This window comes from Protopterus annectens, chromosome 16.part0, assembly GCF_019279795.1.
Source record: "Protopterus annectens isolate FY-2018-M chromosome 16.part0, PAN1.0, whole genome shotgun sequence".
NCBI lineage: Eukaryota > Metazoa > Chordata > Ceratodontiformes > Protopteridae > Protopterus > Protopterus annectens.
The window spans coordinates 13,289,182-13,303,868 of record NC_056750.1 but is presented as its reverse complement, the minus strand read 5'-3'; the positions used below and the strand labels follow the sequence as shown (position 1 = coordinate 13,303,868).

Genomic DNA, 14,687 nt, shown 5'->3' with positions numbered 1-14,687 from the left:
TCTGACATGGCTCCAGCAATTCTGACCATGTGGGTTCTGTCCTTGAGCCAGTTTGCAACCCATCTTATGACATAGGGGTTTATATTTAGGCTGGAGAGTTTGTCTACGATGCCCGAGTGGGGTATTGTGTCAAAGGCTTTTGTGAGGTCTAGGTAGGCAGTGTGGACCACCTTACCCTCATCAATGGCCTTGGTGACTGCTTCAAAGAAATCTACCAAGTTCAGGAGGCAGGATCTGCCCTTGACAAAGCCGAATTGGGTAGGATCCGGTGTCTGTAGGTCCCCAATGTCTTTGTTTATGAGCTGCATAATGATCCTCTCCATAGCTTTGCAGACCAGGCTAGTCAGGCTTATGGGGCAGAGGGTCCGTAGAGGCGCCTCCTTTGTGGAGTGGGACTACCATTGCTGTACGCCATTCTTTGGGTACATATCCTGTAGTAAGGCTAAGATTGAATAGCAGCTTTATGTGAGGGTATAGCTCTTCTTGGAGTTCATGTAGCACGCAGCCCAAGACACCGTCCGGTCCCATTGATGCTGTGTTTTTTGCTTTGGAGAGGGCGGCTCTCACCTGGGCATCTGAGATGTCAGGGAGGCCACACTCTGCTGGGATAGATATTTGTCCTTTTGGGGGGGGGGGGAGAAGTTTGCACTGAACCTGTCTGCCAGGATGTTGGCAATGGCTGAGGGTTCAGTGTATTTATTGTTATTATGGACTAACTCTGAGCATATCTGGGAGTTGCCACCCAGGTTTCTAACATAACTAAAGAAAGCCTTATGATTATCTCTTGTTGCTTGTGCAATTTTTCTCTCGAAAGTGGCCTTGGATGTTTTTATGAGTGATCGTAGTTTTTTGCTAGTACTGATCAGAGATGCCTTCCCTTTTAGGGATTTTGCTCTATCACGTAGTTGCTTCTTCCTTCTGTTGTATAGCTTATTTATGACTGGGGTCCACCAGACAGGACGCCTGCCTTTGGGAGAATGGGCCTTGGTTTTATTTGGGATTGCATGATTCATGCATTCCTGAAGGTGTCCATAGAATGCGTTTATAAAGGATTCAGCAGATAAGGCCACGGTTTCCACTGGCCTGGGGGCCTTAAAGGATTCCACTTTGGTTTTAAGAAGTGTGAAGTTAGCTTTTGAGAAGTTCTTCACTGTGGTCTTTTGTGCTGGGGGTGGGGGCAGGATGTGGATTTCTAGTGAGATTAATTTATGGTCCGATCTTACCAATGAGGGGTATACTTCTGGTATAAAACATTGTGTTCCCATGTTGGTGATGATCAGATCTAGTATGTTTTCCCCTCTTGTGGGAGTGGTGATCAATTGTTCCATAGCATTTAAGTTTATGAATTCTAGGAACCTCTGGGCTAGGGTGTTGGGGCTTGAGTAATGCTCCCAGTCTATGTTTGGATAGTTGAAGTCCCCCAATATGATGGTGTTTGGAGAGACCTTCATATTCTCCAGTGTCTTCAGGAAGGCCGAGTGGGGTTCCTGAGTTTGTGAGGGTGGTCTGTAGTATGCTACAAACTGAAAGGCAGTTTTGTCCACTGTTAGTTGCACATGGATAGTCTCCGATGCTTCGTGCAATGCCACTAACCTGGAGGTGTGGGTGTCCTTGATGAATATGGATACTCCCCCTCTTTTGTGGTTCGGTCTGAGTTTTGGGGCCGAAAATCATGATTTGAGGTATAACCTGGTAGTGCTGGGGTGCTCTCGGGAGCCTTGAACCAGGTTTCTGTCACTGCACAGACATCGATGTTCTCCATACTGAGGAGGACTTCGAGAGCGTGCATCTTGAGGTTTAGACTTCTGGAGTTGAGCAGCATTACCCTTAGTTTCTTTCTACTTGTGTTGTCTAAGGAGGTGGGTTTGTCTTTTGAGCCTTGCCTAAAAAAGGCACTATGGGGGTGGCCTTTGCCAATATCCGAAAGCCCAGGCGTGACAGGTGCAAGCCATCCCTTGCGAAGCAACGTGGCTTATCGAGCATGTCATCCCAGGCAGACAGATACTGGATCCCCTTTGAATGACACAAATACTTAAGCCAGTTGTTGAAATTGATAATTTTGTCTTTATACTGAGGCATCATTCTTGGTGAGGGTAAGATGCTGCTCAAGGTCAGGGTCATACCGGCCTGGGCTACATGATCAGAGAGCTCCTCTATGTCTCTTTTCATGTAGTCCAGGGAGGTACGTCTCAGGTCATTCACACCAGCATGGACAATGACTGAGTCATATTTGTACTTGCTTTGGAGTGACCTGAGTGCTTGTGTTATGTGGTGGCTCACTGTGACCTTTTCTTTGTTCAGCCTGGTGAGCGGGACGTCAGTGTGTCTGACTATAGAGTCACCTATTACAAGTGTATCAGGTATGTTGTTGAGTTTTAAGGGCTGTGGCTGTTTGGCACACTGACTTTGTGAGCTATGTGTTGCCTGTGTTTTGTTTTGGGGTAGTGGTTGCTTGGGTGTCTGCTTTGGAGGTCTTTGCTGTTTTGGCAGATTTTTATTTAGAGCCTCCAAGTATGTTTTTGTGTGTTTATGTGTTTGTTCTGCAGTTGTGGTAGGACTATGTGAGACTGGATTTGTGGTGTGTGTGGTTACCTTCCCCTCCTGACTGGTTACGCTAGTACTGAGTCGAGAGAGCTCATCCTCCAGTTTGGCTATATGGTTGCATCTCTCACATATATTTGTACTTGTTGGGAGGAGGAGAGGGTTGTCTGTGTACATGAGGCAGTTGTAACATTGCCTCAAGATTCCCAGATTCACCAGCTGGACTGGAGAGGAAACCAGTAACTGACCTTTGGACATGCTAGAATAGTATAGGGAACTCCATTGCAACTGAATCAGAAAGGACCAATAGGGATAAAGTACTCAAGGGGAGTATATGAGGATGTAGTGCTTATTTAGATTATTAGTGCTTAACTTATAGAAATTGCTTTTATGAGCAAGTGCAGGGTTTTAGATTTAGAATAGAGTGTTTAATTTGAGAGTTAGAGCAGTTCCAAGGGAAAAAGTGAAGAGTAGATTTTGTGGAGCCGGGAATAGTTTAAACCCAATTAACCAGCGCTGCCCAATGCGCAAAGTTGCACTAAGCGATTTTTATACCAGGGAGAACAAAAGGATAGAAATTAGCTCAATATGGCCAATGAACTACAAGTTGCTGGGCTGGGACCACTCGTACAGGGACAGATAGGCTGCTCAGAGTTCCCTCTCTCACAGTGAACAATGAAGCCACCTAACTATTCAAGTATGATATGGGCAACACAGGAACCTTAACCACAGTCCTGGATTCAGCAAAGCCTGAAAACTGGACTAGACCAGTACAGAAAGGCGGGAAAGCAGGGAGATTATTTTTTTGTATTTTTTTCTTTTTTCACAGATAACAGAAATGCAGCAACTTAAATAACTCTAAATACACAGAGGAGGCTAGCGCACTTGAGTGTGTAGCCTACAACTATGTTACAGATATACAAGCAAAAACGACAAACAGTAAATTTTTAAAGTGCAACAATGAATTTTAAGTACAGTAAGCAATGCAGATATCAGTAGGGTTCCACAGAAGCACTGAATAACTGCATTTTCGGCAGAATTAGCGTTTCAGGGATACAACAAGAAAGAATCAATACTTAAACACTTCCAAAGTCTCTCTTTGTCTCTCGGCCGCTTGTAGGACTCTGCAGGGCACCACGAGGAGCTTTGCTGAGCTGTATTAATAGCTTAACAGTTGTTATCTAGCAGTATTTAGTTAGCGTGTTGTTTGAATTATTGCAAATTGTTGTTGCAAACTTGTTGGCCGTCGCAGGCCCTTTTCTTCTTAGTGTTATCCCTTCTTTCTGTGTGCTAGTTTTTGCTAAATTTCTTTCTCTTAGGCGTAGATCCGTGTTTCTTTCTGTGTGCTAGTTTTTGCTAAATTTCTTTCTCTTAGGCGTAGATCTGTGTTTTAGTTAGGAACTAGTCTAGCCTTTGTTTGACTATAATAGTAGTTTAAAATTAATAGCTTAACACTTGTTATCTAGTACAAATTTAGTTAGTGTGTTTATTAAATTATTGCAAATTGTTGGCCGTCACTTCCACAGGCTTTTTTCCTACTCCTGTGTTTAGGGCTAGGCCCGTTTAAGTTAAAGGACCTAGTCCTCTCTTGCCTTTCTCTAGTGTGTTTTTTCCTCAGCAGGGCTAGGCCCGTTTAAGTTAGAGGACCTTGTCCTCTCTTCCTTCCTCTTGTGATTGTTTTTTGTAACAGTATGTCTAAAGAATCAAAAGATCATAAACCTTCAGGTTTTAAAAAGTGTCTTAAATGTTCTCAAAAAATGTCCCTGACTGATGGACATAGTATTTGTGTTTATTGCCTGGGAGCCATACATTTTCAGGAGACATGCACCTTTTGCCACTCCTTTAGTTCTCAGGTTCTCCAGGAAAGGAAGAACAAATTGATCTTGAAAGGTCTCCTTAAACCTTCCTTTCAGGAGGATTTAGCCAACTCTTCTTCATCTCATTCCAGGTCTCCCTCTTCAAAAAAAGAGAAAGTCAAGTCAGTCAAAAGACAGTCTCCCACACCAACTGTTTTATCTGGACCTCCACAAAAGAGTACTAAACTGGACAAACCTTCTACCTCTTCAGCTCCTCTGCCTTCAGAGCCGGTCGAGGTTAGTGACATTGACACTCTAGTATCGGCCCCAAGTTTATCGGGGCTGACTACTGAACTCTTACCTCGGAGCTGGTCTAGAGATTTGTTACTGGTGTCCCCAAAATTCAGATCTTTGATTTTACAGAGATCTTGATCACCTACCATGTCTTCCAGATCCTCCAAGAGTCTTTCTGAAGAGGATGTAGAGAGAGTAGTGCTCAGACTTTTAAAGTCATCAGCGCTAGCAAATTTGTTGCTGACTCTGACCCATTCAATCCCGGAGACGTCTAAGGCCATATTACCTGCTTCTGTTCCTTCTCCGAGCCATGCCGGTCTTTCGGAGCCAGAGCTATCGGTGCCGCTTGTTGTGGAACCGTCAGTTCCAGCACCGCTACTGTCTGTCTTGGAGCCGAGCTCTGCTCCGACACCTTTGGTGCCGTCCTTGGTGTCTAGGAGCTGGACCTCACCATTCGGCCCCGACGGGGACGCTCGGACCCAAACTTCTTCGGTTCCGAGCCTACCTCTTGGTGCATTAGCTCGGCTGAGCTTAGATCCTACATCTATCTCAGAGCCGATCGCTGTGGAGCTGAGGACTACTTCCGCTTCCTCGGAACCAGGGGTGGCCTTGGAGCCGGAAAGATCTGCCACACAAGGGTACTGATGCTCTTCCTCCTCAAGCTCCAACCTCTGTTTCAACACCATCTCTGTTTCTTGACAGCAGAGACCCACAACCTCAGGAGCCTCCATTGGGTGGCCCCCAGTCTTCCAAGACCTCCCCAGAATCCCTTTCTGAGGAGCCTCCTCAGAAGAGATCTTGCAAGAGGAAGCATATAGACTCCCCTGATAAGTCCATCACCTCTGACACTGACCTAGAGGAGTCAAAAGGGTCCCCAAGGTCATCCTCTGATGATATCTCCTTCGTAGATATCCTAGAGATCCTGAAACAGAGAGGAGGCTGGCCCATTGTCACCCCTTCTGATGAGGAGTCAGTGTACCTGAAGGCTTTCGGGTCTCAGTCTTCAGCCTCTTGGGTGTCTCCACCTTTCGTTGAGCTGTTAGAGTTAGTCAGTCGAAAGGTGTGGGAAACTCCTGATACCATGGAACCAGTCCGCATAAGGTCCAACAGATTTCTTTCAGCTCCCAAAGCGAAAGAGTTTTTGACTAAAGGTGTACCTGTAGACACCATGGTGGTGGCATCAGCCACAAAGATGGAACTAGCGGAAACTTCCTCATCTGTCCACCCACCGAACAATGAGTCTCGAATGATGGACATATACGGGAAGCATATCTTTTCTTCAGTGGCTTTTACACTCAGATCGCTGAATTACCTCACCCATTTCACTAGGCTTCAGAGATCTCCTAAATGAGCTATTAGATACTCTCCAAGGTACTTTAACTGAAGGGGTCCCTGAAAAGGTTACTGCTCAGTTGTCTACCTTAAACTCCATTGTTAACTCCTTCATGAGGCTGATATCTTATGCAGCAGATGGAGCGAGCAGGGCAGCAGGTTCAGGTGTTTCCCTTAGGAGACACTCCTGGGTGCGCTTATGTAATTTTGTGGAGCCCTTCAAATCTACATTTACCAATGCCCCCTTTGACGGTTCCTCTCTGTTTGGACCAAAGATAAAAGACACACTCACCAGATGCGAGCAGGAAGGGAAAACTTTCTCTGCCATGGGAGTACGTTTTTCCATCCCTTCTAGACCATACCCTAAGGGTGAGAGAGGTGGGAAAATGTGGTTCAAGAAATCTCAGAGATTTTTCCCGGATGCACAAGGTGATTTCTTCTCCAGAGACAGGGGAGGAGGAAGTAATGGTAGATGTCGCCCTAGAGGCAGGGGAGGTCTGCAAAACCAAGGTGGCCATGATTCCTTCTATGGACGTTCCTATCAGTGTTTATCTGGAACCAGTCGGGGGTCGCTTATCTTTGTACCCAGAAGCCTGTCATGACATCACCCAAGACAAGTGGGTACAAAGAATAATTTCCAGAGGATACACCATACCGTTCTCTTCTCCACCTCATCCCTCTAAGAAAATCCCAGATGTTCCTCCCAATCACAGGGATCAAGCAACTATAGAAGTCCAAAAGTTGCTTCGAAAGAGAGTCATCCAAACCATCCCCGCAGACCAGATAGGATTCGAAACTTACCCCAGATTCTTTTTAGTGCCTAAATGATCAGGGGACTGGAGGCCCATTTTGGATCTCAGCAAGTTAAACAAATCAGTGAAGAAGTCCAAGTTCCGTATGGTAAAAGTGCAGTCTATACTCCCTCTGTTCGGGAATGACAATTGGATGTGCTCTATAGACCTCCAAGATGCGTACTACCACATAAAAACAGACAGAGCATCAAGCATTCATTTACGCTTCTGGCTGGGAGCCAGTCATTACCAATTTTGTGCTCTGCCCTTTGGTCTCACCTCAGCCTCCAGGGTGTTCACCAAATGCATGGCGGTAGTAACGGCTCACTTGAGACATCTTGGATTCCAAGTGTTTCTGTACCTGGACAACTGGCTCCTGACTGCCACCACCAGGCATCTACTTCCACAAGCCAGGGGTTCAACCATCTGAGTCTGCACTCGGCTAGGAATTACTATAAATTGGGAAAAGTCTGCCTTGTTGCCTTCTCAATATGTGACTTTTATAGGCACAGAAATAGACACAGTTGCAATGATGGCTCGCCTTCCGTCAGACAGAATACAAAATCTAAGACAACAAATATACAGCCTGCTTCCCCAATACAAAGCCAAAGCAAAGGCAGTGCTCAAACATTTAGGAACCATGGCCTCTACTATAACTTTAGTTCTACTAGCCAGACTACATATGAAAATTCTACAATGGCTACTCTTTTCCCAGTGGTCTCTTCAGCAACTGCTAATAACAGAATCTTGCATAAAGGACCTTCGTTGGTGGAGCCAGTCCAATCAACTAACGATAGGGACACCATTCATTCCTTGACAACCCGTTGCTACTGTGACTACGGATGCCTCCCAGATAGGGTGGGGGGGTATTATCTAGGAAGGACAGTCCAAGGCACATGGCAAGAACACGAGGCTCACTTGCATATCATTGTCCTAGAGATGAGAGCAGTGCTACTAGCATTGCAAGCACTTCACGACTTTCTTCCTCTAGGGACAATAGCAATCCAATCAGACAATATGTCAGTGATACAGTATATAAACAAACAAGGGGGAACCAGATCCTACCCCCTATGTCGAGAGGCTCTTTGTGTTTGACAGTGGGCGATATCTTCCCAATGCTGTCTAGTTGCAATGCATATCAATGTGATAGCCAACAAGCTCAGCAGGGCAATCTTGATGCCTCACGAGTGGTCTCTGAATTATAAAGTCGAGGAACAGATTTTCCGCAAATGGGGACAGCCTTGCTGCGATCTGTTTGCCACCCCAATGAACACCAAATACAGCAGCTACTTCTCTCTTACCCCCCACCCTCCCCGGGGGAGACACCGAGAGACGCACTTGCCCAGAATTGGCCCTCGGGACTTCTTTATGCCTTTCCTCCCTTTCCGCTAATATCGAAAGTGATCCAGAAAGCAAAGACCTTGGGAAGCAGAACGATTCTATTAACTCCTTACTGGCCTTATCAGATTTGGTTCCCTTTTTTCGAGCCTCACCTTCTGGATGATCCATGGACTCTGGACCCCAGTACCAGACCTTATGACACATATGTCAGGCACGTTCCATCCCTGTCTCCACACCCATCCCTAGTCAGGCTTCATGATTTCTCCCCTGCAGTTACACATATCCTGACATCTTCTCACAAACCTTCTACGAAAAAATTCTACGCTAGCAAATGGAAGAGATTTTCGAGCTAAAAACACAGATCCATACACAGTCTCCATTCCTTAAGTGTTAAAATTTCTAACCAAACTTTTTCATCAGGGATCAGCTGCTGCTACAATCAAAGTTCAGTTGGCAGCTATCTCCAATTTTCATTTGGAACAACATAAACCTAATCTTATGGCTCACAGATTGTGTAAATCATTTTTAAAAGGCACTACCTTGCTAAGACCTCCTTTTCAAGACCCTGTACCTCCCTGGGATCTAAATTTTGTTCTTTCAAAACTTACCTCTTCACCTTTTGAACCTTTACATACTTGTAATTTAAAGTTCCTTTCATGGAAGACCATTTTTCTAGTAGCCATTACATCCGCCAGAAGAGTGTCAGAGCTGCAAGCACTCTCAGTCAAACCTCCTTACTTTATTTTTCATAGAGACAGTTTCCCTTCATACAAATCCGTCCTTCATCCCCAAGGTTTGTTCTCAATCCAATGTGAACTGCCAGTCTATTTTCCTAATCATTCAAACATAGCGGAATATAAGTTCCATCAACTTGATGTGCACAGACAGCTAAGGTTCTGTCTACATAGAACCAAAGAGTTTAGGAGATCAGACCAATTGTTTGTATCTTTTTTGGAGACTAGAAAAGGAATGCCAGTCTCCAAGGTAACGTTTTCAAACTGGATTTCAAATTGCATATCTTTTATTTACTCTTCTAATGGTAAAGAACTCCCATTTAAAATTAAAGCTCATTCCACCAGATCTATATCCACATCTGCCGCTTTTCAAGCCAGAATTCCAGTGGACAGTGTATGTGCCGCAACAACTTGGGCTACCCCTCATACTTTCATTACTCATTAGAAATTGGATTTGGTCTCCAGGGGCAGAGCCTCCTTTGGTTCCATGGTTCTTAGGAGTATATTCCCGTGAGCCATCCGAGAAAAAGGTGCTAGGGACACACTGTCCCATATGTAAGAATGAAGGCGAGATAGGAATACAGAACATAAAGAATTTATGTACTCACCATAACGTTCCATGTTTGTAGTCCATCTCACCCTTTATTCTTACGAACCCACCCACCTACCCCCATCCATGTATCCTTGGAGGATCGGGAGACAAGATAGTGTCCATCTTCCCTTCTAGGTTGGAGACCTTTCATCTTTGTTTTTCCTTGTGGAAATACCTTCTGTCACTTTATAGACAGCAGCAAACAAGATCTGGGGATTCTTACTAGTGCGCTATGGGATACCTACCTTGCCATGAGCCAAATGAAAGACTTCGAGCTTTGTAATCGGCCAAGTCGGAACTGAGGATCGGCTCCGAACCCCATATGTCCCATATGTAAGAATGAAGGGCTCAATGGACTACAAACATGGAACGTTATGGTGAGTACATAACTTCTTTTTCTCCCAAATTAAGAAAAAACAAGAACTGTGGATTTTGTGTTTAGAGTAGCAGTGTCATTTTTTGTGATGCTATTTTACTTTGCCTATGTTTTGGATTACATAATATCAGAAGACAATTGAAATTAAACTATACTCTGCTTTTGTCTTAAAAAATAACAGCTGTTTAAGCATATTTAATGTTTTAAGTGCTGAAGTTTTAAAAGAAAAGAGGAAAAATGTGCAATTAAAGTAAGATTTTACTTTTTTCATTTACAATATATTCCTGACGTTATGATCTGTAGGTCTAAATACTTCGCATTTTTAGGAATATGACGAGATGAAACTATAACCTGATATGATTCTTCTTTTGAGATTATTTTGTAGTATATGTTACACAGTGATGTTCACTAACATTTACTGTGTAAGCATTTACTCTGAAATTCAAAGAGTGAATGTTTTTTGTGGTATTCTAAAATACTTCTTATTTAGCAGTTTACTAACATTTGCTTTAACTAAATTGTGTGATCTGATGGATGCTTGTTTGCATGTTTCATTTTTAGTTTTGCTGGACGCCCCAGATACTGTCTTGATAGAAAGGAATCTTGGGAAAAGGATTGACCCCTATAGTGGAGGTAAGGATGCCATTAAATAATTTTAAAGTACTACACTGTATGCAAAATTTTGTGGAAAAAGATTCTTTGTTTATGTCTTGTATATTTGGAAATATAAAACACTGAGAAATTGTAATTTTACTGGCCTTTTGATATGAGTAATGTGTCAAGAGGCAATGCTGGTGATAAGGAAGAGTTTTATTTATTTATTTTGGGGGGTGATAAGGAAGAGGTTTGAGGAAAGAACACCAAAAGCCACAAGGTCGGCCAGTGTGAAGATTAAGCACTGAAATTGTTATTCGCTTTTACTTGCACATTAGCTGTATCTCAGTACTGTTTATTGCCCAGTTAAGGTTGTAACGGAATCATTGCACAACTCTTGTGTTGAGTATGGTAAACGTTTTGTATTGTGTGTAAATATCAAGGAATGCCAGAGGCATGGCTATGTTCTGACAAGATGGCTGCCTAATCATGGAGCTCCAAAGAAGCAAAGCAAGAAAAGAGCAATAAATGGCACATGCTGACTCTTCTTCAACCATAAGTGATGTAGAACGTAAGTGGATATTCAGCAGCACACACTCCCAGCAAGAAGAATTGAAAACATTTAGAAGAAGACAGGCAAACTGCTTACAGGAATGGCAGTGGAGATATATTCCTACAGATAACCCTGCCATGGCAGCAGGATACCTAGATCAGTTCGAGGAGAGTAAAACTGAGAACAGAGTCCATTTAAAAAGCACAGAAGAACAATTACTGTCAACAATGAGAAAACAGTGTTCCTGGGAAACAATATCCAGAACCTCAGACACAAGATGGTCCAGCAGTAGAACCGGTTGTAGAGAGGCAACATGCATCTTACTGGAATATTGTTCCAGCTAAAACTGTTGAAAACTATACAAGAATAAATCTCTTTTTATATCTTAATCCCTATTATCTGAGCAACTTGATAGGCTACATTCAATAGCTAAAAGTGCTACAGCCAGGATTGCCATCATAACATGCCCTTTGTAAGCTAAGTGGTATTCCCTTTGTAACTCTTGTGTAGCAAATTGTATCACAAATAGAACCCAGGAAGTTAGGGCTGATGTCTCTACCTCCTCCAAAAGACCTGCCAGTAGTGGTGTACCCCAGGGTTTAGTACGAGCCACTCCTTTTTGGCATTTACTTTTCAGAAACCAAAAGCTAATGCTTATGGCTGAACAAGTTTGCAGATGACTGTAAACTTGGTGCCATTATAAGCTCTCTAGAGGACACCAAAATCCGGCACTGGAAGCATTTGCATTCCCTGATACAATCATACCTCTCAGATTCTTAATGCAAGAAATCTGGACAAAGCCAAAAATAATCTCAGAACAAAGACCCAAAAATAGGGACAGTTTTTAAATACTGCTGTTATATAAATTTAGAAAGTTGATAGACTAATAGTTTTTGGATTAACATGCATATTCTGAAGTTATAAAGTCTGAAACTCAAATATATGTCATCACATAGTGACTTCAGTTCTCAATGATTTGCTAGAAAGCCACAAATTTAATGAGGATCAGACCAAAAATATGAGTCAAAAATCTGAACATCCTGCTAAAATCTGGACAATTGAGAGGTATTGATACAATAATAAAATTAATTAGAAGGCTATATGAAGGATCAGAGGGAAAAATTTAATTAGGAGGGTTCCTCTTAGATAAGCTGTGTTTGAACAGAGGAATCGGGTAGGGGTGTCCTCTTTCCCCTTCGTTATCTACTTTATATTGAGAGACATTGGCAAAGAAAATAAGGGACTCAGAAATGCAAGGATGTAATTGGTATGGTAATCAAGAAAAGTTGTCTTTATTTGCATATGAGATTATTTTGTACCTGATAAATCAAGAAAAGGGCATCTCACTGTTGTGGAACAGTTTGAGATAGTTTCAAGTCTTTTTGGGATATAAAATTAATGAGGATAAAAACAAAGGCTATAGCTGTAAATTATCTACTCACAGAAGAATTGGTTCACCAGTGCCCATATTTATGGGGACATAAGATGAAGTATTTAGCAGTATGGATTTAAAAGGCTTCTGTTATGGCATCTAAGGATATGTGGGAAGAGACTAAAAAGTTAATACAAAAATTGAGAAACTGTAAACTCTTATTTATGGATATGGATAGTAAGATACAAACAGTGAAAATGTTTTTAGTCCATTTAGTCTTATATACATGTCAGGCATACTTTTTTCAACCCAAGGAGAAGTTTTAGATAATAATTAATAAAGAATTGAAGGAATTTATCTGAGGAAAAGATGGCAAGAGTTAAGTGGGATAAACTAATCCGTCCAATAGAACAAGGTGGTTTAGGGTTACCTGATTTGAAGGGATATTTTAGAGCTATACAGTTAAAGCTCATATACATAATACAAGCAGAAAGTTGTAATTCACAGTTGAAATGGATGATGATGAAACAGGGGAAGTTCAAGAAACAGCGAGAGCGAGGGATTTTGGATGCATAAGGAGAATAACAACTAGACAGAATATTATATTCATAAAGTAGCAGAAAGTAATCTAAGAAGTAAGTCAGTACAAGAATGGAGGAAAGAGAGTTTGGCGATATGGATGACTGCAAGTATGAGTACAGAAATAGGCAAGAAGGAGCTGGAATTTACTGGAGAAACCTGGCAAAAGAACCAATATATTGACAACAAATAACTCAAGCAGGAAACGTAATAGAGTGTGATGAGGCCAAGAAGACATCTAGATTGCAGGCTAGAGACTGCACTGTCTATCAGGGTTTGAAATTTTAAGTGAAAGACCTGCTCTGGCAGAGTTTTTAGTTGAATTTAGATCAGATGCAGCTGTTAAAAAGGGGTAATTAGTAGGGCATATAAAATATTGCATGATAACTATAAGAATCGTAGGAGGTTAGAAAGGATTGGGAAGAGAGACTGGAAAAGCAATTTACAAGAAAACAATGGAAGACATATGTATGGCTTCCAAGTATGCATCCAAGTCCAGAAGGTTTAGGATTTTATTTGAAAGTGTTTGTATTATTTTTATACCCCAAGCAGGCTTCAAAGAATTTTTCCTAAGGTAAGTATCAAATGTTGGAGGTGTGATGGAGAAGAAAGAGGTAACTGGGAATATATGTTTTGGGAGTGTAATGAGCTGGCATATTTTAAAAATTCCCTGCAGAGTACTCTATCAGAAATATTGGGTGAGCAAATAGCTCTAAGGAAGGAAATGATTCTTTAGAGCTGGGAAACAGGCTCTGAATTGCCAAGACATAGTAAGACCTTGTTAAGTTTAATTCTGTTGGCTGCCAAAAAGCAGTTTCTAGAAAACGGAAATTAAAGTGTATGCCAACTGTATTTGAGGCATTGAATATTATAAAAGAGAAAAAAAACTGGATCTTTAGAAAAGGGAATGAGTGGCTTACATAGAAGTAAATGGAAATTGTGGGATCAATACATGTATAATAATGTTCAGGATGATTTTTTGTAATGTTGGACTGATGACAGTAGCAAAGAAAATTCATGTGATGTACATTGTATTTAAATAAAAAAATGTTAAAATGAAAATATGTCCTTTTCCAAAGAAATAGCTGGTTTCATAAGCATGGACTAAAACTGAATGCCAAAAATGTATAATCTCCTTTGGCAAGCATGATGTACTCTGTAACTATCACATTTACAAATCTCTCCCTAAAAATCAATCCTGCAGTTAGAAACCTGGGAACCTATGCAAACAACAAATTTTCCTTCAATCACTGTGTGTCCACTATTGGAAGAATGTCCTTTTCCGTTGTTCTGCTTATTAGTAAGGGCGTGACTTCTACGTCCAGGGATGTGATCATTCCACTGTATCCCGGCACCTGTTGGGCTGATCATGAAGTATAATTCCCTCTTCAGTATGTACCTGTCCAAACATTTAACACAATTTAAATGACCACAGAGCTTTGTCACCTAGACAATCAAGGGCCAAAAATCATAAAAAAACTAGACTGACTCTCTCAAAGCCTTGTCCCTCTTCTCAGTATTCTACAAGGGGCAGTCTCTGCCTTGTGTACAGATTCTCAACAGACCTGGTCTTCTCAGATCCTCTGTACATCTGCAAGGCCAATGGTGGAATAAACATCTGCTCAAGAGATCGTAATCTCTTCTACAATATCAGTAGAGGATGTTGGAGATCGTAATCTCTTCTACAACATTAGTAGAGGATGTTGGAGACAGTAGCATAGTTAGGGCAGGGGCAAAAGGGGCAAGTGCCCTGAGTGCTAAGTGTTAGGTGGCTTGATCAGCCATCCATCCG

At 42.1% G+C, this 14,687-nt stretch overlaps 1 protein-coding gene across 2 annotated transcripts in view; it reads left to right on the top strand.

Moving 5' to 3' along the window:
- AK8 (adenylate kinase 8) overlaps positions 1 to 14,687 on the top strand; it is a 2,747,949-nt gene that overhangs the window by 1,262,898 nt on the left and 1,470,364 nt on the right. For both annotated transcript variants that reach the window (XM_044058631.1, XM_044058632.1), the window contains one exon: positions 10,359 to 10,430. In XM_044058631.1, the coding sequence (XP_043914566.1) occupies positions 10,359 to 10,430 (72 nt within the window). The remainder of the gene's footprint in view (positions 1 to 10,358; positions 10,431 to 14,687) is intronic.